Here is a 25,414-nt window from a genome sequence, read left to right on the forward strand (position 1 = left end):
GACACCACTACGATCCACCCGAAGAGCGGCGGCTTGTCCTTCCTCCAGGGTCCACGTGGACTGCTGAGTGGTCACTTCAGCGCTAATCACCTGCGGCGCGCACCACGGCAGACCGACCAAGCCACACCGCGTGATGGTGCGAGCATCACCGCAACCGCAATGAGGGCACCGGCAGACACCACTACAGTTACCCCAGCAGCTGCGCAGCACACGGCGGCGCGCACTAGCGGAGAGGACAGAGTCGTCGCGCTTAGCAGCGGTGACACGCCTCTGCTGCGCAAGCGGCCTCGCTCACTCTCTCCCGATGACGCCTACGCCGGTGGTGCACATCATGGCGATGAGCCGGGGAGCACACGGGGTTGCGCGCCTTCCGCCAGCAGGGACAGCGACGGGGTCGAGAGCGATGACACCACGGCACTGGCGCAGCCATCCATTCCACGACTGCCTACTGCGTGGCACCTTTCCACGTCACACATCCGCCGCTCCGTCTTCTACCCCCCCTCTGCGGAGCAGCCTCTGACGCTCTTGCGGAGCACACCCGATGCTGATGGTGCCGGTGCCACGGGCGCCCCTGAATCCGCACCGGTGCCGCGTGTGTCAAGTGCGCCAACGCCTGCGGACGTCTGCGTGGCCACTGACTATACCGTGCACGCGCACCCTTGGTGCTCAGCGACCGCCGTGCCAGCGTGGGCTAGCGCAAGCGGGGCAGCTCCAGTGGCACCGGATGCGGACGCTCTGAGGGCTCCTGGGCCTAGCTCAGCAGTGCGTGTGGGCAGAGAGTCGCATTGCAGCACCGCAGTGTCAGAGCATCACAGGACTCCCGTGGCCGCGGCGATGACTGCGCCGACGATAACGTCACCATCAACGCAATCGGGAAAGTGGTTTCTTTCGGCACTGGAGCACGAGCAGCGCGACTACGCCACAGCGATCTCCCCTGCTCCTCCCTCGCTACAGTCACCGTCGCTGCTGCCGCCGTACCGATCGCCGTGCCACAGCGGCGCATCGGAGCAGGTCTTGCCGGTGCCGCCTGCCGCGCCGAGCACACCAAAGGCCGCGCCATCTACTCCTCCATCACTACCCCTGCCGCTGCTGCCCTGCGACTCCACATCTCCATTGCCCCCGGTGCCGCAGCTCCGCGTGCATGACTTGGCAGCACTGCCATTATCTTCGCTCAGTCGCGAGGCCTCGCTGCTCCCAAGCAGCTCACGCCGTGGGCTCTCCGTGCCGCTCTCTTCGCTGCGCCTTGAGTGCGCCGAATCGCCACTATCGCCGCTGTTGGCGGACAGTTCTCCGGCGCTCGCCATCGACTTGATGCGAGAGCAGGCGGGGGCTCTTGTCACTGCTGCAGCTGCGGGAGGCGAACGCCAGACGTTGTCATCTCTGGCATCTCCGGACCGCTCGGTGGGAGAGCTGGCGCGCGTTCAGCAGCAGCAGCAGCAGGCGTCGACGCGCCCCTCTAGCGCACTCACTGCTGCAGAGGAGGCCGAAAGAGAGGAATGTGACGAGGCACTCGAGTACGAGATGGCAGAGGATCTGCGCATGTCGATGGACATTGCTTTCACGCCGTCTGGCACCGGCAGCTGCGCGCCGCCCCTCTTCTCGCAGTCATCCATGATGCAAGAGGAGAGGCAAGCGGAGGAGGAAGGCGGCAGCGAGGGGGCGACCTGCATCATGAGAGGCAGCGCCGTGGCGGTGGAGCGAGCTGGTGACAATAGTGAGTTGCGCTCTAGCCCAGCGATGAGCGGTCAGGAGGGCAGCGCACAACCATTCTTCCGCTTCCAAGATGGCGCAGGTGATGTGCTCATCTCTGGATCAACGCCGCCTCCTTCCATTGCGATTCCAGCTGTGCTCAACGAACACGCGTTGATCAGCGGCGGCACCGCTACAGCCGATTCGAGTGCCGCGCCTCCAACGAGCTCGTTGGCAGTGCTGCCCAGCGCCTTTGCCGGCCTGCCGTCTGCACCGTCGACGTGGCCGATCCGTGAGGCTACGCCGCCACATCTTCCATCGGAGCTCGTGCCTGGTACAGAGCTGTTGCCGCTCGGCGTTGCGGTCGCTGCTGATGGAGGTGGAGGCCCGAGTGTTGGGAGGATGGGCCCTGGACGTCATCGCACCGTGTTTTCGTTCAGCTCGCTGCGCGTTGGCACCGCAAGCGCCGCAGCGCTACCCGATCCCTTCCCTGAGCCGCAGCCACGTCTGTGCCAACTATCAGTGGCGACGACAACAGGTCAGGCAAGTGCTGGAAGCGCTCGGAATGTGGCTGCTTCTGTGGCTGAGCCTGCTACTCCCGTCAGCTCGCCGCCCTCAGAAGCCTGTGCTACAACGCACCCACCTGATCTGTGGCTGCCGTCGTTGCCGACCGAGCACGTGAGCCCTCCGTGTGATCCTCTGCTGATGCGGGTTTCCAGTCAAGGTGGAAAGGCCGAGGGTTGCGCTGCTCAGAGTGTTTTTCGAATGGGCGTTGTGGCACCGACGCCGACGTCGCTGGGGAGCGACGTGCTTTCCTCTGCGACCGGCGTCTCCGCGCTGTCGGCTGCGAACGCAGCGCCTCCGCTCTCCGACTTGCACGTCACCGCGCTGCCGTACCTTGCCACGGCCGCTGCCGGTGGCAGCGGCGCACCTGCTGTTCCCGCACGCCCAGGCCGCACGTGCTTTACGCTGCACTCCGCTGCGCGAACGACAGGGACACTTTCTTCCTCTGCAGCCGCCACATCAACAGAGGAGCCGACGACAGCGGCGGCGTCTGCGTCGACCGGCGCGGTGCCACCGGCATTGACAGAGGCGAGCTATCTCTCAGCCGAGAAGTGTTTCTTCAGGGGCGGCACAGCCGAGCTGCAGCAGCTGCCGGGACATGGTGCTGCGTCACCGCAGGGAACAGAGGGACTGATGGTGTCTTTGGATGGTGTCGCGTCAGCGACACCAAGCGATACAAGGAAAATGCCCAGCAGTATGGAGAGCCGCCATACGACCGGGTGTGCTCAGCCGGTCATTGCCAACGCGCAGCCGGCGTTGCTGCGGCCCGTCGACTCAACACCTTCGACGGTGGTCATGCACCGCACACCGTCGACTCTCACAAGTGAGGAGCCAGCGTGGAATCGACGAAGCGCGCCGTTCCCGCAGCCGTGGCCGTCGTTGAGCGATGGCCAACCGCCGGCCTTGCTCACAGTTGCTGCTGTAACGCCACTTGTGGGTTGCATGGGCGCTGAAGCGCCGACTGTGGCGGCCCCTCAGTCCGCGCAGGCACCGGCTGCCCATGACGAGACAACGCAGCCGTACCTGCGAGAGAGTCGGGAGATGGTCTCCTATGTACCCCTTGCGCCGCCGCCGCCGTCGCCTCCCCTCCTGCGACCCGCTGGCACGGACGACACTGCGGAGCTCTTCTACGGTCTGCCGCGTGAGGTTGGCCACTTCTACGCAACACGGCGCGGTGTCACGTCGCTGTACGACTGGCAGCACGACGTGCTCACTCGCCCCGAGGTTCGGCAGGGCGGCAACTTTGTCTACAGTCTCCCCACCAGCGGTGGCAAGACGCTGGTCGCTGAGCTGAGCCTCCTGCGGTGTGTGCTGAACCGCCGCAAGTCGTGCTTCCTCGTCCTGCCCTTTGTGTCGCTTGCGGAGGAGAAGACGATGGCGCTACAGCCGCTGACGACAGCGTACGACTTCAACGTGGACGGCCACTACGGCAGCTCCGGCCGCTTCCCGCTCTCCGGGGCGCCTGCAGTCTACGTCTGCACGATCGAAAAGGCGAACTCGCTGCTGAATCACATGCTCGAGGAGGGTCGCACCGACGAGATTGGGGCAGTGGTGGTGGACGAGCTGCACATGGTCGGCGAGTCCGGGCGAGGGGCGACGCTGGAGTTGTTCCTTTCCAAGGTACTCGTGATCAACGCCGCGCGGCAGCGGAAGCGCGACGCCGTGGTTGCACCGGCGACGCAGAGTCGCTGCAGTGCGAGCGGTTTGCGGCCAGGATGGCCGGAGGAGTTGGAGGACGCAGAGGAGGACCTCCATGAAAGGGCAGTCATGACGGACACCGCGAAGGCGGCTTCGGACCCCGGCTCTCTGCAGATAATCGGCATGAGCGCCACAGTCCCCAACCTCCGCACCCTTGCCGAGTGGCTGCGCGCTGCGTACTTTGAGTACGACTTCCGGCCTGTGCCATTGCACGCTTACAGTGTCGTTGGCGGCCTCGTGCTACGCGATGGCCAGCACAACGAGCGCAACCTCAGCAGCGACTCTGTCACGCAGCATCTTGTAGAGCTCGCGACGGAGGTGCCGGATGCGTCCGTGCTCATCTTCTGCGCCAGCCGCCAGCAGTGCGTCGACACAGCGAAGGGCATCGTCAACTACCTCAAGGCTCAAGCCATTGCCGGCCAAAAAGTGCCGTCCCCGTGGATGTCGGGTAGTAGCGATGCAGCGGCGGAGGCACAGCATGTCTCCGTGCTTGGCGTACCGTTCCCAAGCTTAACGAGAGGGCCGGTCACAGCGGCTGCGATGGCGGCGGTGCCCCCGCAGGCCTCGGCTGCCATCAAAGGCCTCCTTGCGGACCTCGAGGCCCTCGCGCACCACGAAGCCTCGCAGCTCAGTGAAGTAATTGCCTTTGGAGTAGCATTTCACCACGGCGGCCTCCTTGCCGAGGAGCGAGACCTCATCGAGACGGCGTTCCGCCGCAAGCACATCCGCATCTTGTGCTGTACCTCTACACTGGCCGCTGGCGTGAACCTGCCGGCGCGGCGGGTAATCATCAAAACGCCGTACGTGGGCCGCGAGTTTCTCACGAAGTCACGCTATCTGCAGATGTGCGGCCGTGCCGGGAGAGCCGGGTTGGACCCGTACGGCGAGTCGTTCCTGCTGCTGAGCAGCCGTGATCAGGCGCGCGGTCACGCCCTCATGCATGCCGCGGTGGAGCCGTGCAGCAGCAAACTCCTCGAGGACGATCAAGCGCTCACCCGCTCGCTGCTGGAGTGCGTTGGGGTCGGGCTCGTGGCGGACTTCCAAAGCGCCTGTGAGTGGAGCGGCTCACTGCTGAGCAGGTGGGCGGTGGGTCCTGTGGACGCGTCGTGGCAGCCGCACATCGCTGCAGCTGCCGCCCCGGCTGTGCCCGCGAGCACTGGAGTGGCGCCTCCCGGAGCGGCAGCGAATGGCACGCGCGAAAGTGTCACCGGCCTCTTCCTCGCCTCCGGAGTCGGCTATGACGGCGACGCCACTGCCGCACAAGACTCTGAGAGCAGCCGGTCTGCGCCTGGCCCTTCGGCATCACCGCCCTCCCACCCCGCCTCGCCGGCGTCGCCGCCTCTGACGTGCGTGCCGCCGACTGCCATGAAGGCGATGGTGCGCGCCTCGCTCGTTACACTAGCGCGCTGCGGCTTCATCCGCGTTGCCTGTACACGCGTAGGCAGCGGCGGCAGCAACGGCGCCATCACCGTGAACAACACAGATACTATCAGCACGTTCACCGGCACCGGCGCCGGTACTGGCGGCGGTGACTGTGCTGCTGCTGGGACTACAGTCGGTAAGGACAATGGTACCGCATCGAGCGCGTCTCCGGAGACGTTGCCGAGCAGCATATCGGACGACGCCCACGCAGACGCTTCAGCAGAGACGCAAGACGCCTGTCATGCGCAGGTGCTTGTGACATCGTTTGGCAGTTCGTCCGTCCGCTCGTGCTTTAGTGTGGAGGAGGCGCTGCTGCTGCGCGCCGAGCTGGACGAGTTGCGCCACACCGGTCTCATCTTGTCCGACGACCTGCACCTATGCTACTTCCTCACGCCGCTGCGGGAGGTGGGAAAGTGCGACTGGGAGCTGCTGCGGCTCATGATGTCGCGCATGAGCGACAGTCGCCAGCGCATTGCGAGCCTGCTTGGTGTCGATGCCTACTTTGTCGATCAGCAGGCGATGGGGCTCGGCGGTCCGCTGCAGGCCACAGAGGAGGGCCGACGGCGCCTCTTCACGGCAAGGCGGTTCTACGTGGCACTTATGCTGGCGGATGTGCTGGCTGAGGTGCCGATGGCGACGGTGGAGCAGCGGTATAACGTGAGCCGCGGGCAGCTGCAGAATCTGATGCGCTCCGCCTCGATGTTCAGCAGCTCCATCACGAGCTTCTGCCACGCGATGGAGTGGTTCTCGCTAGAAGCGGTACTCTCGTCCTTCGTCAAGCGACTCGGCTTCGGCGTGAAGCCGGACTTACTGCCGCTGATGGAGATACGTGGCATGCAGCCGCCGCGGGCGAGGGCGCTGTGGAGCGCCGGCTTCAAGAAGCTCGCAGCGATCGCGGCGGCCGACGCGGATGACATGGTATCGAAGGTGAAGTCGATGAACCCGAAGGACAGCAAGGCAGCGAAGTTTTTTACGAAGCGCTCGGCGTTGATGGCGATCCGGGAGGCAAACCTCGCCCTACAGTCGCAGATCAAGGAGAAGAAGGGCGAGCTGCAGGAACTGACGGTTTGTTGCGGCGGTGGTGGCGGCGTTCGCGGTGCGCGCTGAAGCTGAAGGAGAGCACGCAGAAGGCGGGGATGGAAAGGGGTAGTCTTGTGCACGTTCGGTTTCGACCAGAGGTAGTGAGGTGTGTTTGGGAGGGAGGGTAGGGGCTGTGTGGACCCGTGCGCACCTCGTGTACGTACCTTGTTAACAGCATCACTGCCGCCGGTGCGGTTATGCCGACTGTCAGGCGCGTTGCCTTCTTCCTTTGTTTATCGTTGCGCGTCTCTCCAAAAACGAAAACAGAAACGCTGGCGTGGGCGTCACTCTTCCTCTCCCACTGTGTGTGTGTGTGTGTGCGCGCATCCGCCAGGGACGTGAGGAAGTGGGAGAGCGCAGCGCGTGACACTGCTGTGGCCTATGAGGCAACAGCACACCAGCCTCCGCACCTCTCTCCCTCACCTTGGCTGTAACGTTCTCAAATTGTGGGGGGGGGGACACTAGCACGTGACGATCCGAACGCGCTTGAGCACCTCCGCACCGGACACCTCACCAATGCTTCCGCACCTGTCTTCCGCTCATGGCACTCCCGAGTGTGTCTGGCGGCTCGATGGCTTACTTTGTTTCCTCGACTCCAACACACAAGGCCGATGGCGCACCTCTCCCCCGCCGACGCCGCACGTTGCGCTGTCCTGCCACTCTTCTTCGCTGGCTTTTCTCCTGGACGTCGCTCCTTCTCCTCTTCTACACTCGGACACTTGCCCATACCCGTGCAGCCGACAGAGCATACCTTTGTGCGCCTCTCGCCGAGTGCACACAAGCAGTGGCACTTCCTTTTCTGTCGTCGCCACCGGATCAAGTGGTTCTGCATCATGCTGTCTTCTGCAAGCAGCGCTTTCGCGCTGTGGAGCGCGTGCGGCATCGTTGCGTTGGTCTGTGCCTTCTCCACCGCTCTCCTCTGTGTGACCGTGCGGCAGCTCTGCGGACGCGTCAACGCGATGCAGCACGGTGCCGTCGCCATCGCCCTCATCCCGGTATCAGTTTTTCTCGGCCATGTCTTGTGTGCCTCCTACAACGCACTGGGCGAGACCCTGCAGACGTTTGCCAAGGAGAACGTGCAAGGCCTACCACAGCCGCTCGTCTACGTGATTGTGGCGATCCGCCCGCTCGTGGCGCAAGTTGGGCTGACAGACGCGATGTGGATGGCATGCTTGCTGTTTACTGCCTATAGCGTGGCGAAGGTGTGGCACCACTTGATTGATATCACGCGGCTGCTGAAGGCGTCGCGGCGACGGCTGCAGCTGCCCGACATGCGCGAGCGCCGCCGACAAGAGGAGGCGGCGAATACGAAATTGCAGAAACGGCGTTGAGCAAGCTGTCTTTATCTGTGTAAAGCGCATGAAAGGGGGAAGAAAGGGGGGTGGGGGGTGGTCGATCTCCCGAGCTTCTGCCGATGTGTTGTGCAGGTCCAACGCCCCCCTCCCCATCCCTTCCCTCCCTCTCTCTCTCTCTCTCTCGGCTGCACATGCAGGGACCGCGCACAGGAGTGCAACTCGGCAGTCAAAGCAAATTGCGTGAGCAGGGACCACAGGTAGGCCAGGAGAACCGCGTTGTATCACGCTGGCACACGCCTTGATGCCTCCGAAAGCGTCGGCGTCGAATTTGACGACGGCTCCACACACGCGCTCGTACCGGGGCCACACGATAAAGTGACCTCCTCGTCTTGCGCACCCTCCCTCCATCCCTCTCCCTCTCTCTTGATGGCGCAGCACTCCTGTGGTGATCACTCCTAAGCGAACGCGTTCATACACAGCACGCACGTGTGCGGTGGTTCGACCCCCACTCTATTCCAGTTTTCTCTTTGAGCACCTCAAGGGCTACGAGCGGGGGGCATCTGCCACCCACGCAGAACTGCAGAACTGCCTTCCCTTGCCACCTCACAGAGCTGGCGCATGAGGCGGGGTGCCCTCTGGCTCTCCCTCTCCCTCTTTCTCTCCTTCATCCTCCATTGTAGTTTTTAACTCGCCACCACCACCGTCACGAGACATGGCGGCGACGCGCACGGTGGACTTGTACGGCGGTGCTATGCGCATCAGCCTCCCTCAGACGATGATCGACGTCTCCGACTTCCGCCAAGTGCCAGATAACCAGGAGGTGTACACGGACGCGGACACTGGTGCATCCGTCATCGTGGAACTGCTCAGAAGGCAGACACACGTCTGCAACTCCGAGGCTGGCGCCTTCTTTTATCACGACCTCGCGAAGGACAACGGATGCGCGCCGGGGAGCATCTCTCAGGAGGCAACCTGCACGCTCCCACCGTCGGCGTACCCGCTCCTGGCCACATCGGCTGCACCAGCCGCGCCCGCCGAGTGTGGGTTGGTGGCACCGCAGTCGTGCGATTTCGCGTGCCTCACGACAGGGCTGCAGCGCATCTCCAAGTACACAAATGAGAAGGGGAAGGACAATGAGGTCTTCGTTGGGCTGGCGGTGCTGCGATTCACGCCGCCTGTATCAACAGAAATACTGGTTTCGGTGTCTTGCCCGGCTTGGCTACACCCCGAGAGCTCTGAGGCAAGGGTGGTGAAGCGACTACTCACCGAGCAGGAGCGCTTGCTGCTGCTGCACACGGCGGTCGCCTCGCTGGAGGTTGTCGAGTGGGGCCTCTTCGTGCCTGAGGAGGAGTAGCGCAGCAGTAGGCGGTGGTGCTCTGTAGCGGAGGGCGGAAGGGCGCGGCGTTTGTGTGCGCGCGAGTGCTTGTACAAAGTCGGAGCGGCACACAGGCGTGCCCAAGGGCTTCTGCACTGACAGGGGCTATCCCCCTCCCCCGCGCGCGCCGTAGGCTCACCGGTTGAGCCGTTACTCGCATATTCTGGCACTTCCCCATCCCTCTGACTCCGCCACCAAACCAAACGTGCGCATGTCATCACATAGGTATCACAGAACATCCAAGGTGCGAGGTGGGCGTCCCTCTTCCCCCCCCCCCCCCCCCCGTCGCCCACGCTCTCCCGCTCACTCTCTACAGAAAGGACCACCACGAAGGTACGGAGCACGCACAAACATGCGCGCACCAACGACTGCGCTGTACAGCACAACGATGAATGACTCGCTCACAGGAAGCCAATGCCACCAGACTGTCAAGCCCATGCTGGCGCGCTCCAGCTGCCTGTTAGCTGACCACGTGTGTGCAGCTCTTTCTCTCGTTGATCTTCATCCTCGCGCCCACCTATCTTCCACCTTGCCACCTTTTCTTGCTCTGTCCCCGCCTCGTCCCCTCTATTCGTTCTCCGACGCCGGCTCTACGCAGCAGCCGCTTCCGCGCTCACCTACACAACCGCATTTATGTGAGCGCATCATACCGTGACTCGTGGCGGCACCCACGAATGCCACCGCAGGCTTCCTCATCATGCCTCACTGTGCTCTCTCGCTTTCACCGCTGCTTTCAGCGTCGCCTCCGTCGCCATCCAGAGAGTGCGCAGCCCACGCACCCATTTCTGCTCTCTCTGCTCCTCCGCTTCCCGCTGCTGCCATCTCGTTACTCACGGTGCAGCCCGGTCACATGGTGAACAGCGTGCAGCCGACAAGGATCAATGACACCGCCAAATCCACGCGTACCCACGCCTGCGCAACCGGGAGGAGGGGGGGGGCAACGGTCTCGCACGTGCAAGGTGCCCTGGAGACCATCCCTGCTGCGCTTGCGACGTTGAAGAACATCATCGCGGTCGTGAAGGGCTGCGCTGGTGAGCGTTCTATGCTCACGCTAAACGCGGAGAGGGACGTGCTACCGCTGACAGAGCGGACGCATGTGCCGTTCAAGTCGCAGAGCCCCGGCGTGCGGTACGTGCCAGCGGCTATGACACGCGCACGGCGTGCTTGATGGATGCTGTGGCGGTGCTGTGCGAGATGCAGGAGCGGGTCAAGGACACGGTGCGCTTCGTTTTCCAGCACTTGGAGGAGGGGGTGCCCGAGTGGTGCGAAGCAGATGGTACAGGCGGGTACGATGGACGGCAGGTCAAGGAGCTTCGGCCTGCACGGAAGGCCACTGCTACCCGTCGGACACTCTTCTTCTCCTCCCCTGGTACTGGCACTGACTCCGGTGCCGTGACCGGCGTTGACATCGTGGTGCACAGCACCAGTGGCCATGCTTCCGCTCAGCGGCTGTGCAAGGACCTGGTCATGATCGCGAGCAGCATCTCGAGGAACCAGCACCAAATCGTTTTGCGGCGCATTGCTGCACCTAAGGTGCCGGGGATCATGTTTGCGACGCTGCACGCCGGTGCCGGCACTTTCAACGTGTACCTCGCAGTGACTGCACGGGCAACGTGCATGTCTCCCGCTCCCATCTCCTGGACTCGTGTCTTGGCTGAAGCCGCCGTCTGCCGCTGCCCACCAACGAACACCGCCCTTCTTTTCCCTCTTTGCTGTGCCCGCTTGCCTCCACCTCTCCGTGTGTCTGCACGCGTGCCCCTCGTCCTCGATCGCGTCTCCTCTCTCTCGCAGTGTTTCCCTTCACTCCCTGTGACGAAAGCGGGCCTGACGAGATGCCCGGCGTGAGCTTAGGTGTGTGTAGGCACTGACGGCTGTAGGGTGCGGTGACGGGGCGAGGGGAGGGGGAGACACCTTACCCTCCAGCCGATCGCCGGGCCCGGCGTGTCCCTCATTCCCTGCCGAGTGCCAGTTCCATCAGACTTCTTCTCCCTCTCTTTCTCTCTGAGCTGCATCTCTTTTCCTTCTACACCGACCGCAGCAGCAGCGGCGGCGGCGGCAGCCGAAAGCAACACGATGTCTGTTGCACACTGACGCGCGTACGCACTGCTGTGACATCACCGGGCGCTTGCACGTGCCGTCGAACCGCGTTTGAGGGAGAGGGCGGCGGCCAAGCGCTGGTCCTGCGGCGAGAAGAGAAAAGGCCGATCTCTGGGCCTCGGTGAGACTGAGCTGTGTGGGTGGCGCATGGCTCATAACATGCCTGTGTCGTGTAAGCCGCACCTGCTCTGCTGGAGGTGTGTGTGTGTGTGTGAGCGACGAAGGAGCGAAAGGCGGCAGCGGAGTGCTGACTGCAGAGGATGCCTTGATGTGTGCACCCGCCCACCCCACGCCTGCCTGCACGTGTGCGTGCACGGAGTCACCGCCGCTTACATTGTACTGCATCTACTCAGAGGCGTGCCAGCGAGAAACACCAGGTAAGCGGGGTGACGACACGACGCGGCAACAGCAGCAGCGGTGCAGCAGCACGCACCCGTAACGTTCATGAGAGGCGGCACACGCCCTACTGCCTTCTCTGCGCACCACCAGCACCTGCGCCGCTGTCGAGGTGCACTTCTCTCCCTCTTGGCGTGCTGTGTCGATCTTGCTCTGCTCCCTCCATCATGCCGGATGGAGTGTGGCACAGCAGAGCAAGTGTACGCATGCACTCCAGTCTGCACGCGGACGCCGTCAGGGGGCTGTTCGGTCGTGCATAAGGGTGCTTGTTTGCTGTGCGCGCACACGGAGCGCGGAGGCGGTGGCTTCGTCCTACTGGCGACCCCCTCTTCCTCTTCTCTACGTACGCCCTGACGTTGGCGTCTGTCTTTCAGTGGACTCTTGCACGAATAAGACGTGCGTCTTGCTACTCTTTGCCGACTCTACGCTCACCCTTTCCTACCTTTCCTCGCCCTCTATCCCTCTCCCTATGCTGTGCACCTTCGCAACCTCTCGCCACCGTCGCGTGTGCTTGCCTGGGCGTCATGCTGCTCATGATCATATCCACGTGACCCACATGCCACGATACCACTGATGCATGTCTGTGCTCCTCTTTTCTCCTTCAACGGCGGCGCCAGAGCATCCACCACTCTTTCCCTGCCCTGCTCTGTTTTTTGTTGACGAGTGTACCACCACGGACGCACACATCCTATCCTAGCCTTCGCTCACTGTCATCAGTCGTGTGCAGACGCTTCCAAGTTGGTGCACGTGCGCCTGCGTAGCACTCACTGTCCCCCCCCCCTCCATACACACACACACACACACACACTTAACTCCTTAGTGCTTTAGCCTTCTCCTCTCCTGTCTTCCGCGTTGTCGTCTTTTTTCATTCACCTCCCTCCCTCCCTCCCTCCCTCCCTCCCCTTTCCTCCACAGAAAGAAAGCGTTGCTGTGCATTTTTTTTTTTTCGTTGCCCTCTCTGCCGTCACCGTCTCTGCGTGCGCAACGCCGTGGCGCCCGACTTGTTCTGGTGGACGACATCACGGCGGAGTCTTCGTCGTCTCGCTCTTTCCGCTCTCAGCGAGTTTCCACACGATCCTCCATCGCCGGCTTCGCCCCCCCCCCTGCGACGCACAGCTCCAAGATGCTGCGCAAGGTTGCCCCCCGGCCGTACAAGACCATGGTGCGCCGCATGGCCGCCACGGACGCGGCTGCGGAGCCGCACGCGAAGAAGGCCGTCCTTCAGCTTGTCCGCTTCGACCCTGAGACGAACTCGTCGCGCGTGGAGAGCTACGAGTACGACAAGCACCACGAATACATGGTGCTGGACCTGCTCATCGCCGTCAAGGCCCATCAAGACCCTACCCTGGCTTTTCGAAGCTCCTGCTGTGAGGGTGTGTGCGGTAGCTGCGCCATGAACATCAACGGTATCAACTCGCTGGCCTGCATCACGTTCGCTCAGCAAGTCACGACGGTCGCACCGCTGCCAAACTTCCCGGTGATCAAGGACTTTGTCGTGGACCTGCGCCACTTCTTTCAGCAGTACGCGTACATTCGCCCGTTCGTGCGCAACGCCAGCCTGCACCGAAGTCAGGTGGACAGCATTATGGAGCGGTACAACAACGTCGCTCGCGTTCTGAGCGGTGTGAGCCCGTCTGAGGGGCAGGCGCTGGAGAGGGCACAGGAGGAGCTTGCCTCTGTGCAGAAGAGGGAGACAACGGTGGCAGCTCTGCTACGCATTGCCGACGCTGCCGTGGATGCCGGCAATGCGACGCAGGCGCTCTCCGTGCTAGAGAAGGTGGAGCAGCAGGGCGTCGTGCTCGATTCGACGAAGGTGACGGAGATGATCGAGCGCGCTCTCAAGAACTTCGCTGCCAAGTCAAACTGAAGCGTGACGCCGACGAAGGGCACTAAGAAAGGGAGATGAGGGACAGGAGAGGCTCACCACATAGGCGACGGTGATGATCGTCGACAACGACTGCGCCTCTCCCCCTCCCTGGGCACAGACTGACTCGGTGCTTTCGCACACGTACACTGCGAGAGCTGCCGGAGAGAGCGAAAGGATCAGCTGTGTGTTTCTCTCATGCATGCCCTCATCACTGCCTCCGCCCGGATGACGGGAGGCACACCGCAGCGCGTGGCATCACAGGGCCCAGCAGCCCCCCTCCACGACCTATCCCATGCCGAATGCCAGAGCCAACCTCTGGTGGTGACGGGGCCCAGCACCCACGACGCAGGGGAGTCAGAGCGGTGTGTCGCTACGGATGTCGGCGGTCGGGTCGTGGACGGCGGTGCGTCGGAGCGGCCTGCGACCGTGAACACGCTTGTCCCATCCACATGCTAGAAAGTGTATCAAGGCGACTCGAGCGTGTCCTACACCCCAGGTCCTCGCACTGCCCACCTGGTGGGAGAAGCCCCGAGTATCGCGCCGAGGGACGCCACCCCTGGTGGCGACCGGGCATGGTGGGCGCGGCTGTGAGGCGACCTGCGACGCGGGTGAGTGGGTAGAGGTTTGGGGCAGGGGCTGTGCGCCGACTCGGTCACCGGCGCACTGCTGCACCTCGTGTCTACGGCTTCTTCGCAGCACGGGATGGGGCCTGTGACACGCCGGTTGGTGGGGGTGGGGGCCTTGCCTTGTTTGCCATCTCCGTTTTTTTGGGCATCTCTTTGCTTTGTGGTGGCGCATTTGCGCGGTAGCGTGCGCGCGCCGGCGTGTGAGGCGGGGGAGGGGGTCCTCGCGCGTGCCCGCTGTGTTTTGTGTTCTCCTTTCATGTGCGCGGAGCTGTCCGTCTCCCGACCACGCCACGGGCACGCGCGTTGCTCTTTTCTGTTTCTGCGTGTGTCGTCTGCCTCTCAGTAGTGAAGGATCGCTCCCCCTGCCGCCATTCGTGTCTGCGACTGCCGGGAGGGGGAGTGGTCCGACGTGCAGAGCTCCACGCAGTGTTAGCGGAAGTATCGCACAGGGCAGCGTCTCCCTCGCTTTTTTTTCTTTGTCCGTGTGCGCTCGTAGACACAGGCAGTACACGGAGGCGCACGTGCGGTGGCACCTTATTGATAAAGACGCGAAGGAAGAAGAAAACGAAACGGAGGGCAGGCGGCTGGGGCACGGGAGAACCCGCTGCATGCGCATCTGCGCTATCAGGGAGCGCTTGTAAGCGTGTGTAGTGACGGGGGCCGGCAGTGATGAGGGAGTGACAAGCTGCTACACCGCTAGCCTTAACCCCCCCTTTTCCACTCTCCATGCTTCCCCAAGCGTTGCGCAAGCGCCGCCAGTTGTCTTTGCAGGGCTAATGCACGCAATTGTGCGCCTCCCTCTTCGAGAGGGTCGTCTCGCGCGCTCTCTGAGCACACGCGACGCGCATCGAATCACACAAATGTGGTAACAGAGAGCGGACATGGACGCGCTTCACCAGCTTCAGGTGCGATCGCCTCCCCTCTTCTGACTTGCTGCGCCGTTACATCAGTGGCGGACTGTGTGCGTCGCTCAACGCTTGCGCTTCCAGCTTCGGGCTCACCCTGACAGCATCCCTCCTTTCCACGCACCATCTTGCTTGCTTTGTGTCTAACGCAGATTGCGGACATCGCCGCCGCTCACACTCTCCGCTGCATCCCCGTGTGTGTGTGTTTTGGGGACTCCATCTGTTCTGGCCCTCGTCACTACCGTAGTATGATACACACACACACACACACGCACACACACACACACACACACACACGCACACACACACACACACACACACACACACACACACGCACACGCACACGCACACACACGCACGCACACACACACACACACACACACACACACACACACACACACTCGTGAAAGCGTCTTTCGGCAGGTGTGTGCGACCGAGAACTGCCGTTGCTGTTGTTCTCGAGTTTTTTTGTGTTGTGCTTTTGTGGCATTGCTTAGCCGTGTCGGCCTGCGCATCATCGCTCTTCTCTCGGTCTGGCACACCTCCGTGCGCAGGCGCCTTTTTCTTCCTCTGGGGTGTGGCTCTGACCGCCACGTCGTGGCTCTTGACGAAGGACGCACACGCAAACACACACACACACACACACACACACACACACACACTTGCGGACAAGTCCACCTCTGTGTTCCTCGTCTTCCGCTTCTCCATCTGCAGAACAACCCACCCGCCTCCCTGCACCTTGCCGTGCCCGTATAGCGACCTTCTGCTCTCTTCTTGTATCTTCGTCACGTGTGTGCACGACTGCTCGCTGCGGACTCGTCACTTGCTCTGCGCTGTGTTTTCTGAGGGGCATCTGTTTGCGCTGCTGCTGCTACTGCTGTTGGAAACTCGTTGATTTCGAAAAGCGGTTTTGTAATGTGTGAGGGTAATATACACACAGTGAGGCCTCGCACCTGCAGCGGGTGGTGCGCGCTGGCATGCTGTTACATCCCGTGCGTGGTTGCCATAGCTCTCATCGCGGCCAACGTTATTCCATACCACCTCTGCTTCCTCAGAAGGCTTCGCGCCGCGTGCGAGATCGGCAACGCGTCCTTTGTGTACTACTACTACTGTGTTGTGGTGATGGTTCTTGCCGAGGTGATGGTGTACGGCAACTTCTTGCTGGCCATCTTCACCTGCCCTGGCTTCGTGCCGCACGAACCGTGGTCGGAGGCCCCGGTGTACCAGGGCCGGTCTGTCAGTGACAACCCGTACGAGGTGTTCGAACTTGACCGGGCCGGTAGGCTTCGCTACTGCAGTTTCTGCAAGCAGTTCAAACCGGACCAGGCTCATCACTGCCACACATGCCACTGCTGCGTCTATCGCATGGATCACCACTGCCCATGGATCAACAACTGCATCGGCCGTGGGAACAGCAAGTTCTTTCTGCTGTTTGTTGGCTACATTCCTGTGGGAGCCTTTCACATTGTGCTTACATCGCTCTTCAGCTGCGTCTTCCACTTCCCGAAGTTTTTCGATACGACGCTGCAGGACGACAACATCTTGCAAAGTATGGTCATCATCTTATCGATTATCTTCTCCACCGTCATGGGCATCTGCTTCCTGGCGTTCGCGCTGCACTTCACATGCATGGCGTACCGTGGCCAGACCTCCGTGTCGCGTATGATCCTCTCGAAGAAGCATCCCGACGAGCTAGAGCAAGCTCGCAAGCGCCAGGCCGAGGATCGAGCCTTCTACATGTTTGACCTCTTCGGTAGCGATCAGCAGTGGTACCGGATGATACTCCCCTTCAAGCCCGACCACGACCTCCGTCATGCGCCGCACGGCTACGCGCGTCGATTCGGCGGCTCTGCAGATGTGTTCTTCATGAGCCCCGTGTAGTCGGCAAACGTGATTGGGGTCGGGCGGGCACAGACACAGTGCAGCGGTCGTGCGCGCGACACGTCTCTCTGTGCATCCCTGCCGTTAGTGGCACTTTGGCGTAGAGGGTGGTGGAGGCGCACTACCACGGGCACACATGTGTGCTTGTTTGTGGCGCATGTGGCTGTGCGAGAGCTGTGCTTCGCTTCGCCGCCATCTCTCGTGTTTCCATGGACGACCCTCTCGCACCTTGTTGGAGGAGGAGGCGATTGCCTCTTGTCGCGCGGCACCGCTTCGCCTCTAGGTCAACAACAACCCTCCCTTCGCTATTCTTGTTGCTTCGCGCGTGCACGCAAGCGGTGATGATGACTCTGACACCCGTGCAATGCGTGTGGCCGTGCGCGTCATCGCCCTCAATCCTGCTGTGCCACCTTTCTTTGCTTGTGAGCACCCCCCTTCCTTGGCTCTGAGGGACAGACGTAACGCGTGTGTGTGGGGGGTGGTGGTGGTGGTGGTGGTGGGGAAGGGCTCTGCGTGAACCTGTATGATGATGCCGTAGTAGCTTCAGACTCTGATACCGTGGGGAAGCAGCATGAAGCTGTCTCCGTAGCGAGTGAGCCAACTGGCGGGCAATGCGGTCTTCCGAGTTCATGCCAACGCTCATGACGCACGCGCGTGGATGCTGGATGGATACCACCACTGCCGTCAGCTGCAGCGTGATACGGGAGCCATGCGACCTCCATCACTATAGATCGCCCCATGACACCTCTCTAGACAACCCTATCATCCGCGTGTCTGCTCTCTCTCCCCTCCCCTCTAGCACTGTCATCATCAGCCACACGCGAACCTCACACGTGCATTCTTGCGCTTCCTATCACTTTAGCTGTAGCATAGCCGTGAAAGACTCGCCCCCTTCCCTCCCCCTCCCCCAGCTGGGGCACCACTCAGCACTAGAGGCGAGGCAGCGACGTACCTGCGGGCTAGATGAGAGGACATTATAATCGGCGTGAGCGCCGCGACAATGGCGGCGGCAATGCTGACAAGGCGAACTGTCGTTGCCTGAACGTGCACGCCCACCCAGAGCCACCAAAGGGGTTCAGTGAGAAGTGTATGATGTGCTGCGGTTACTTGACTCCGGTCGTTGTCGCGATTATGATCATGGCGCTCGCGCTTGCAAGTGATGCCTACAGCATCCGCTTGATTTCCCTGCACCGGCACGATACCTGGCGCATCATCGTGTGCTTAGTCGTGTTCATCTCGACAACCGTCATGGGCCTTCTCATACTATGGTCTTACTACGCCGTCATCTTCGGCTCTCCTGGCTTTGTCCCACGTGATCCGTGGGCGCATCCGCCCTTGTACGCCGCTCCTTCACTCCGACTACACGGCGGAGTCGAACAGGCCTTTGCTCTGCAGTTTTCTCACCACCCCCCGCATCAGCAGCTGCACCCGCCAGGGCTGCATCAGCCTCAGGCGGACTCGCCCGACTCACTGGCGATGCGACCTTCTAGCCTGCCGGGCGTCGGCCGACAACAAGTAGCCAACAGCGTGCTTGCACCTGCTCCTTTCGACAACACGGACGGCGCCAGCCCACTGTGCGCCGGTCACCCACAGTCCCTGTCAGTCATCGCTTCTGCTGCCGAGGTCGACAAGGGTGCATGCACTGCGTTGCTCACTGCCGGCAATACCGGTGCTCCTCGCGGTGGAGACGGCAGCGATGCGATCATTGTTCGCGTTGATGAGGCGTCGCCGACACGCTTTCAGCACGCCAGTCCGCCTGGTTACTTTTGTGCCCCACTCGCACGATCACCAGAGCAGCAGCAGCACCGCAACCCGCCCACGTGTCTGAACCCGTACACGGTTGCAACGCTGGACCGTAGCGGGCGCCTGCGCTTCTGCTACGTATGTCAGCTTTACAAGCCAGACGGCGCCCACCACTGCGGTGTCTGCGGCCGGTGTGTGTATAACTTCGATCATCACTGCCCCTTCGTGAACAACTGCGTTGGCCGCAACAACTACAAGCTGTTTATGGTCTTCTTGCTCTACGGCAGCGTCGGCGCGACTCTGGGGGGATGCCTCATGCTCGTTACGATCTTCGCCGTCGACAACGACGCAATCACGGATAAGCTGGTATGGGTAGCGGTGCCCGCGTTGGATTTGATTTTCGGTGCCGCACTGTTGATATTCTACAGCCAGCACTGCCTTCTTCTGCGCAACGGGCAGAGCACGTTGGAGAGTCTCATCGAAGCTGAAAAAGATCCCTGTTCCGGGAGTTGCTGCGCCTGCAAGCGACCTCGGCTCACCCCGGAGCAGAAGGAAGAGGAAGCGCGGCAGCGCAGGGAAAAGATCGAGCGGCATCAACGCACGCTGATGGGCAAGGAGTCGCCATGCTGGCGGAGATATGCCCCGCTGCCGGTGCGCACAGACGACACCGCAGATGATACCCTGCCGGGGACGGCCTGATGGTGTGGGGATGGCTAGTCCCCCTGCATGGACATGAGCATACCTGTGCTGTATGTGTGTCACAATTCACCGGCATGGATGTGCGCATTCACTCGCCTCCCTCCCCCCTCCACTGAGCTCGATACTGCGGCGGCCTGCAGATCGCCCGTGGCTCTTCGTGCTCCGGCAGCCCCGGAGGCTCTCCGGATTCGAAAAATATCCTGTCTTCTTGTGCTGCGTAGTTGCTGCCTCTGTTCGTTGCTTGATGCACGTGCGCGCGTGTGGGCGTGCTTCCTCTCCTGAAGGAGCCCGCGCCGCCGTGCTGTCTTTGTATTATGCCCTTGATAACGTGTTTTCTTTTTCTTGCTGCTGCTGCTGCTCTTCCTTGCTGGCGCGTGTGTCTCTGTAGACTTCATGGCACTGCAGTGGCGCATGTTGCCATGACAAGGCGCTAGGCGGCCTGCGCTAAGTGTTTTGTCTCAACGCATTACCTCACCATCAACGCAGCACGCCGACACAATGCACAACCACAGCTCTCTCACCACTGCTGCACTGCGGCTCAGTCCAGGTCGTCTAGGACGAGCCGTTCTGCCGTCGAGCCGGTCCGTGGCGCTGACGAGCTCTTCCTGTCCCTCCTCCTCCCTTCTTCGCATGCGTGCTGCGCGATCAGCGCCACACGGACCTGGGCGCACTGCACGCTTTAACCCACGCGGGCCGCGTCCAGGGACCTGGCCGAGGGGCGGAAGTGGCGGCGTCCGTCGTGCGGGCAGCAGGGGCTGGTGGCCCGGACGCATGCCGCGTGAACCCAGGGAGGAGGTTGGCCAGCCGCAGGCCAGGGCCCACTGAGATCCTGCACTCGGCCCGTACGCCGTGCGACTTCCGCTGAGCTGCTTCAAGCCGCGGCATCCCACAGCGTGGTGCGGTGACTCGCCACATGGGCGTTTCACTGACTCGATGGCGTCATTCGGGGTGCTCTCGTCACGCTTCCGGCATGTGTGCCTCATCAGCCCACCCGGCCGGGATGTAGAGGATGCCGCATACTTCGCGCACATGTACTGTGGAGTTGACTCGTACGGACCTCTTCGCGCCTCTTCCGTGCGTCCCTCGTGCTCTGCTCACGCGTAGAGGCTTGCGTCAGATGGGACGCGCCATGCCAGCGATGGGTGACAGCGTCTGCGCACACACAGCTCATCGCGTGCTTATTTTTGCTGAATCCTCGACACGGTCTGTACTGAGCGGGCCCAAGAGCAGTCAAGGACGGTAAGCCTCTCCGGCGCCGCGCAGGCCCGGGTCTGTCCGCCAACACCGAGCGTCCGCAGCCAATACCCGAGGGCGGGCTGCAGGCTGCGTGGCTTCCCCCTCCCATCCTGCATCCCCCACAGAGTGGGCACTAGGCGCGCATACCGCCGGTCAGGTGGACTCCGGCATCCTGCGGGGCGGTATCAGCAGAGAGAAAAGGGAAGGGTAGCGAAGCACAGCGGCGCGTTGCGCGTTGTTTTTTCTGACACGCACAAACACGGAGGTCTGTGGCGTGCGAAGCCCTTGTCTAGGCCTTTGATCAGAGCTGCACTATGACACGGGTGCTATCGAAGCCCTTGTACTCTCACTCCTGCCCTTCTCCTTGCATTCACTCGTCCCGTTCTCGTGCCGCACCGCGACGTAGCCCTCGGCGAGCACAACGTGCTGAGGCAGCTGGGGAGCTGGTCCAGAGCAGGCACAAGTGCCTACATGCACCTCGCCTGTACACTTAGGGCCACATTTCCGTTGTTTCCAAAGGCGTGATTCGACCGCGAAGACACCGATAACAAACATTGGCGGTGTCGTCGACACGCTTCGTGGTGAGAGGCCCCAAGAGCGGTCAAGGACGGTAGGCCTCTCCGGCGCCGCGCAAGCCCGGGTCTGTTTGTCAACACCGAGCGTCCGCAGCCAATACCCGAGGGCGGGCTGCAGGCTGCGTGGCTTCCCCCTCCCATCCTGCATCCCCCACAGAGTGGGCACTAGGCGCGCATACCGCCGGTCACGTGACCTCCGACATCCTTGGAAACCGAGACTGGCGTAGAGATACAAACACGCCCATAGAGGGTACTTCGTTGTCGTTCTTTGTGTGTGCAGTGGTGGGCCCGATCTCCCCCGTCTGCTCAATTGTCTCGTGCGTCTGCCGGCGTGCGGGAGATGCCGACCCCGACTGTCCACCGTGGGCCACGAGTGCGGTCGTGGCGTGCGCTGTGGAACCTGCTCGCAGCGTACCGGCTGCCGCTGATTATCTTTCTCTCTGCGACGGCTCTTATCTGGGGATACAACATCTTCTTCTGTCGACTTCTTCGTGCAGTGAGGGAGGCGGAGACGACTGGTGTGCTCCCCTTGGAGGCCATGAGCCTCCTGCAGGCGCAGCGACACACGCTCGGCTACACCGCTACGGGCACATGTGCGGTGTGCGCTCTCACCCTTGGGAACGCCCTGGTCGCGCTCATGTACTGGTCCCTTGCACGCGTCATCTTCACCTGCCCCGGGTACGTGCCAGCAGAGCCGTGGCGATACACACCTCGCTTCGATGCTGAGCGACGGCACCATTTGAAGGTGACGTGGTCCGCGCAACGGAAGTGCATCCAAGAACAAGGTGTCGCTGCCCGGCAGCGAGCGTTGCAAGCTCTGCAGGAGCAGCAGGCGCTGTGGGCTTACCAGTTGCACATGTTGCAGCAGCAGCAGCCACCGCACGCGTATCCCTCACCCGCCTCTGGACTCATAACGGCTCTCGGGCCTCCATTCGCGTCTGCAGTGACACCAGGGCTGTTCCCAGCTCCAAACGATGCCTCGAGAAGCGACAGCCTCTTGATGGCTGCACCAACGCCTCAGCAACCCTTTTCCCCGCAGCTAGCAGCAGCGGGGAGTTGTGTAATCTCGTGCACACCAGCCCTCGCTGTTGATGCGTCGCTCTCAGTGGGTATGGCAAACATCGCGGCGAACTCCGCGAAGGCGGCAGTCTTGTGCTCAGGACCCGCAGCGCCGCAGCGGGCGTGCGCGGCATCCGGTACAGCACCCTCCTCCACGTTATCTCCCTCAGCGACAGAGACGACTGCCACAGCCATAACCACCACCGCCACTACAGCTTCCTCTTTCTGCAGTGCCTCGTCCTCGTCAGCTTCTGGGTCCGCAACACCAGTGACGAGTACATCGAGCCGAGGATCCACCGGGGCTCGCGGACCTCACGGTTCCTCGACCAGTTGCGATGCAGCTCCGCCGGCACTGTCTCCGCATCGTCGGCCGTGCACAGCGATTGCGGCTGCCAAACCCACTGTGAACCCGAACCTGGTGCTCGAGTACGAGGCGGATGGGTCGCTGCGGTTCTGTGGGGTGTGCCACCAGTACAAGCCAGACGGCAGCCACCACTGTCGCGTATGTGAGCACTGCGTGTTTGATATGGACCACCACTGCCACTTTCTCAATAACTGCATCGGCAGGCACAACTACAAGTACTTCTTCTTGTGCATCTTCTACTCCACGTTGGGTGGCGCGGTGAACTCGATGCTGTTCGTTACTGTGTATGGGTGTAGCGTCGTGTGCCACGACTGGGGCCACGGCTGGTGGTGGGTGCCGGCTGGCATGTGCGCCATCAGCGTGTGCATTGCGTATCTGTGGGTGCAGCACATTTTTCTACTCATTCGAGGCGTCAGCACGCTGGAGCGCATGACTGAACTGTCCTCGGAGCACTTTCTCATGAGCGTGAGCGAGCCGGGCCTCAGTCAGGTCGTCAGGCCCGGAAGCTGCTGCAGCGACTGCGGAATGGCCATCGGTGAATGCGTTCACGGCATTGAAGCACTCGGGGAACGCCTCGTTGCGCCACTAGGGTGCAACAGCAAGTCCCGCAGGCTATACAAGACCACCGCCTCGTTTCTCACCAGCAGCGGCAGGGGTGATGGCGAAGGGGGAGCGCCGTCCGCCCCTTCAGCCCGAGCGGAGCGCCGGGCGCAGCGCTTTGTGTTGTTGTTCGGACTCCCGCGCTGCTGCCTGTATCATCTGCTGCCGCTCCCGCCCCCAGGCGAGTCTTCGCAACAGCGCGCGCGGTCGCGCGAAGGAGAGGTATAGTGCACCGGGGCTCGATGCGGCTCTGGCTTCCGGAACCAAGTCGCGTGTCTCTCTGCCTGCATGCAGTGGTGCGTCGAGCAAGGCGTCTTTTGCTTTCCATTGCTTGTCTCTCCTCGCAGAGCACCCGGATCACGGGAGGCGCACCGCAGTGCGTGGCATCACAGGGCTGAGCGCCCGCACCGTGGTTAAGTCAAGCAGCCCCTACCTATCCCATGCCGAATGCCAGAGCCATCTCTGGGAGTGATAGGGTGAAGTGCCTACGACGTGGTGGGGTGTGGGGTCAGAGCGCTTCATCGCTACTGATGTCGGCGGTCGGGTACTGGATGGTGCGGCGTCGGGACCACCCGCGACAGCGAGCACGTCGGTGCCACCCGTATGGCTAGGCGAGGTGTCGGCGCGACTCGAGCGTGTATCCCCACACACCCGGCCCTCGCACTGCCCACGAGTGGTGGGGGAGGGGGGGGGAGAGCCTGAGCGCCACCCCGAGGGACGCCACCAGGTGGCGACCGGCATGATGGGTGAGCGGCTGCGAGGGCTGGTGGGCAGACGTTGAAGCGGGGGCCGTGCTCAGGTGAGTGATTGTGCAGTGCTGTATCGCGCGTGTCTGCGGCTTGTTCGAATCACTGAATTGACCCTGTGTGCCAGGTCGAGGGCTCGAGCGTGGCGTGCCACTCGTGCTGTATGGCAGAGAACGGACAAGCTGAAGTGCAAGACAGGAAACCACATCTTCCCCGAGCCTGCCACGTTGGTGTGCAACCATGACTGGCACTCCCTTGGCTCCTCGTTCTCGCCCCCGCTCCCCCTGCGCCATCTCGCCGTCGAATGCCCCTCCGGCAAAGCACAGGAAAAAGAAGGCGCTGCGCGAACGCTGGGCGGTGCATCGTCTCGCGCCCCTCCTCCCCACGCTCTTCCCGCCACTCCCCGCTTCACTCGTCCTCATTCTGTCCTTGCCTGCTCCCGCCACTTCGCCGATCTCACTCTCTGTCCCGCGTTCTTCCACGGTTTGCGTGGGCCGGGCTCTTGTATGCTGCCGCACTGCCTGGTTTCCACGCCCTCCCCTCCCCTCCTCCACGCGCTACTACACCGCTTGCTTCCGCTCTTCCCTCGCACAGCAACACGTGGCTGCGGCAGGCGGGGATACACCAACTCTCCACCACATCTGTTCCTCCCACACACACGCACGCACCTCCACCACGAAACCGAGACACGCACACACAGGCGTGCCGCCCCTCCCCTCTGGTGCGTCCTTCGGTCTTGATCCCTTCCCTTATTTTCGCCCTCGCTCAGCCCTTCCACGGAACACCTCACTTGCACACCCTCCTGCAGGCGTGCCACGGTGTTGCGGCGTTTGTGAGCGAGTAAGGACGCGGCGTGGGAGACTTGTCCGTGCAAGGACAACGACGCTCTTGTACGTTTTCTTTCTCCGTCTTGTGTAGTCCCACCTCTGCAGAAGACTCCTTATTCCTTGCGCTGCCCGTGCACACGCCTCCGTATTCTCTTCTCACCCATCCCCTCCCCTGCGGCTGCAGCTCAGCCACCTTCTCTCCCTCTCTCGCAGTGCTCGTCTTTGACGGATTGCCTTCGCGCGCGTGCCAGATCGATTAAGTGGGCTCCCCGAGGAGGCGCACAGGCGCAGCACTATGGACATCGTCGCTGCAGCTGCTACCTCGCAGGAGGGCGCCCGTGTTACCGACACCGCCACCACTGCGACGGGCCGCCTTCCACCTGTCGTGTCTCAGCCCTGTAAAAGTGAACGGCTCAGCTCAGAGCCGATGACGCTGTCGCCGCCGGCCGCTCGCGACGGCAACGCGAGCAGGTCTGATCCTCTCGCAACCCTTCGCTGTGGAGCTGGCCAGGGCGTCATCGGAAAGTCAGGAAGCGCACCAGCCGCTATCGGCAGAGGCTCGCCATCCAGAGGCTCTGCCACACTGGCTTCCGCCCCAAATCCCAGCTGTGGCTTCTGTACCCCCACGCTGCGCTCGCCTGGAAACTCATCGGCGTTGCCGCCTCTCTCC

At 62.3% G+C, this 25,414-nt stretch overlaps 7 protein-coding genes and 1 pseudogene across 7 annotated transcripts, besides 1 other annotated feature; all 8 read left to right on the forward strand.

Annotated features, from left to right (window-relative positions):
* Positions 1-834: 834 nt before the first annotated feature.
* On the forward strand, positions 835-6,480 carry LMJF_23_1380 (putative DNA polymerase theta; the record flags this gene model as incomplete). The annotated part of the gene is made up of 1 exon (XM_001683432.1): positions 835-6,480. The coding sequence occupies one exon, from the start codon at positions 835-837 to the stop codon at positions 6,478-6,480; it is 5,646 nt and encodes a 1,881-aa protein (XP_001683484.1).
* An 806-nt stretch (positions 6,481-7,286) lies between these two features.
* LMJF_23_1390 (conserved hypothetical protein) lies at positions 7,287-7,784 on the forward strand (the record flags this gene model as incomplete). Its single annotated transcript, XM_001683433.1, has 1 exon — positions 7,287-7,784. One exon carries the CDS (start codon positions 7,287-7,289, stop codon positions 7,782-7,784), a length of 498 nt encoding a protein of 165 aa, XP_001683485.1.
* Positions 7,785-8,460: 676 nt separating this feature from the next.
* On the forward strand, positions 8,461-9,102 carry LMJF_23_1400 (putative Ran-binding protein; the record flags this gene model as incomplete). The annotated part of the gene is made up of 1 exon (XM_001683434.1): positions 8,461-9,102. One exon carries the CDS (start codon positions 8,461-8,463, stop codon positions 9,100-9,102), a length of 642 nt encoding a protein of 213 aa, XP_001683486.1.
* An 871-nt stretch (positions 9,103-9,973) lies between these two features.
* LMJF_23_1405 lies at positions 9,974-10,968 on the forward strand (annotated as a pseudogene).
* Positions 9,974-10,968: a sequence feature.
* A 1,771-nt stretch (positions 10,969-12,739) lies between these two features.
* On the forward strand, positions 12,740-13,483 carry LMJF_23_1410 (conserved hypothetical protein; the record flags this gene model as incomplete). Its single annotated transcript, XM_001683436.1, has 1 exon — positions 12,740-13,483. The coding sequence occupies one exon, from the start codon at positions 12,740-12,742 to the stop codon at positions 13,481-13,483; it is 744 nt and encodes a 247-aa protein (XP_001683488.1).
* Positions 13,484-15,929: 2,446 nt separating this feature from the next.
* LMJF_23_1420 (conserved hypothetical protein) lies at positions 15,930-16,895 on the forward strand (the record flags this gene model as incomplete). The annotated part of the gene is made up of 1 exon (XM_001683437.1): positions 15,930-16,895. The coding sequence occupies one exon, from the start codon at positions 15,930-15,932 to the stop codon at positions 16,893-16,895; it is 966 nt and encodes a 321-aa protein (XP_001683489.1).
* Positions 16,896-17,984: 1,089 nt separating this feature from the next.
* On the forward strand, positions 17,985-19,337 carry LMJF_23_1430 (DHHC zinc finger domain-like protein; the record flags this gene model as incomplete). The annotated part of the gene is made up of 1 exon (XM_001683438.1): positions 17,985-19,337. The coding sequence occupies one exon, from the start codon at positions 17,985-17,987 to the stop codon at positions 19,335-19,337; it is 1,353 nt and encodes a 450-aa protein (XP_001683490.1).
* A 2,151-nt stretch (positions 19,338-21,488) lies between these two features.
* On the forward strand, positions 21,489-23,399 carry LMJF_23_1670 (hypothetical protein; the record flags this gene model as incomplete). Its single annotated transcript, XM_001683439.1, has 1 exon — positions 21,489-23,399. The coding sequence occupies one exon, from the start codon at positions 21,489-21,491 to the stop codon at positions 23,397-23,399; it is 1,911 nt and encodes a 636-aa protein (XP_001683491.1).
* Positions 23,400-25,414: the final 2,015 nt, after the last annotated feature.

The sequence above is a fragment of the Leishmania major genome, chromosome 23 (genome assembly GCF_000002725.2).
Source record: "Leishmania major strain Friedlin complete genome, chromosome 23".
Classification (NCBI taxonomy): domain Eukaryota; phylum Euglenozoa; class Kinetoplastea; order Trypanosomatida; family Trypanosomatidae; genus Leishmania; species Leishmania major.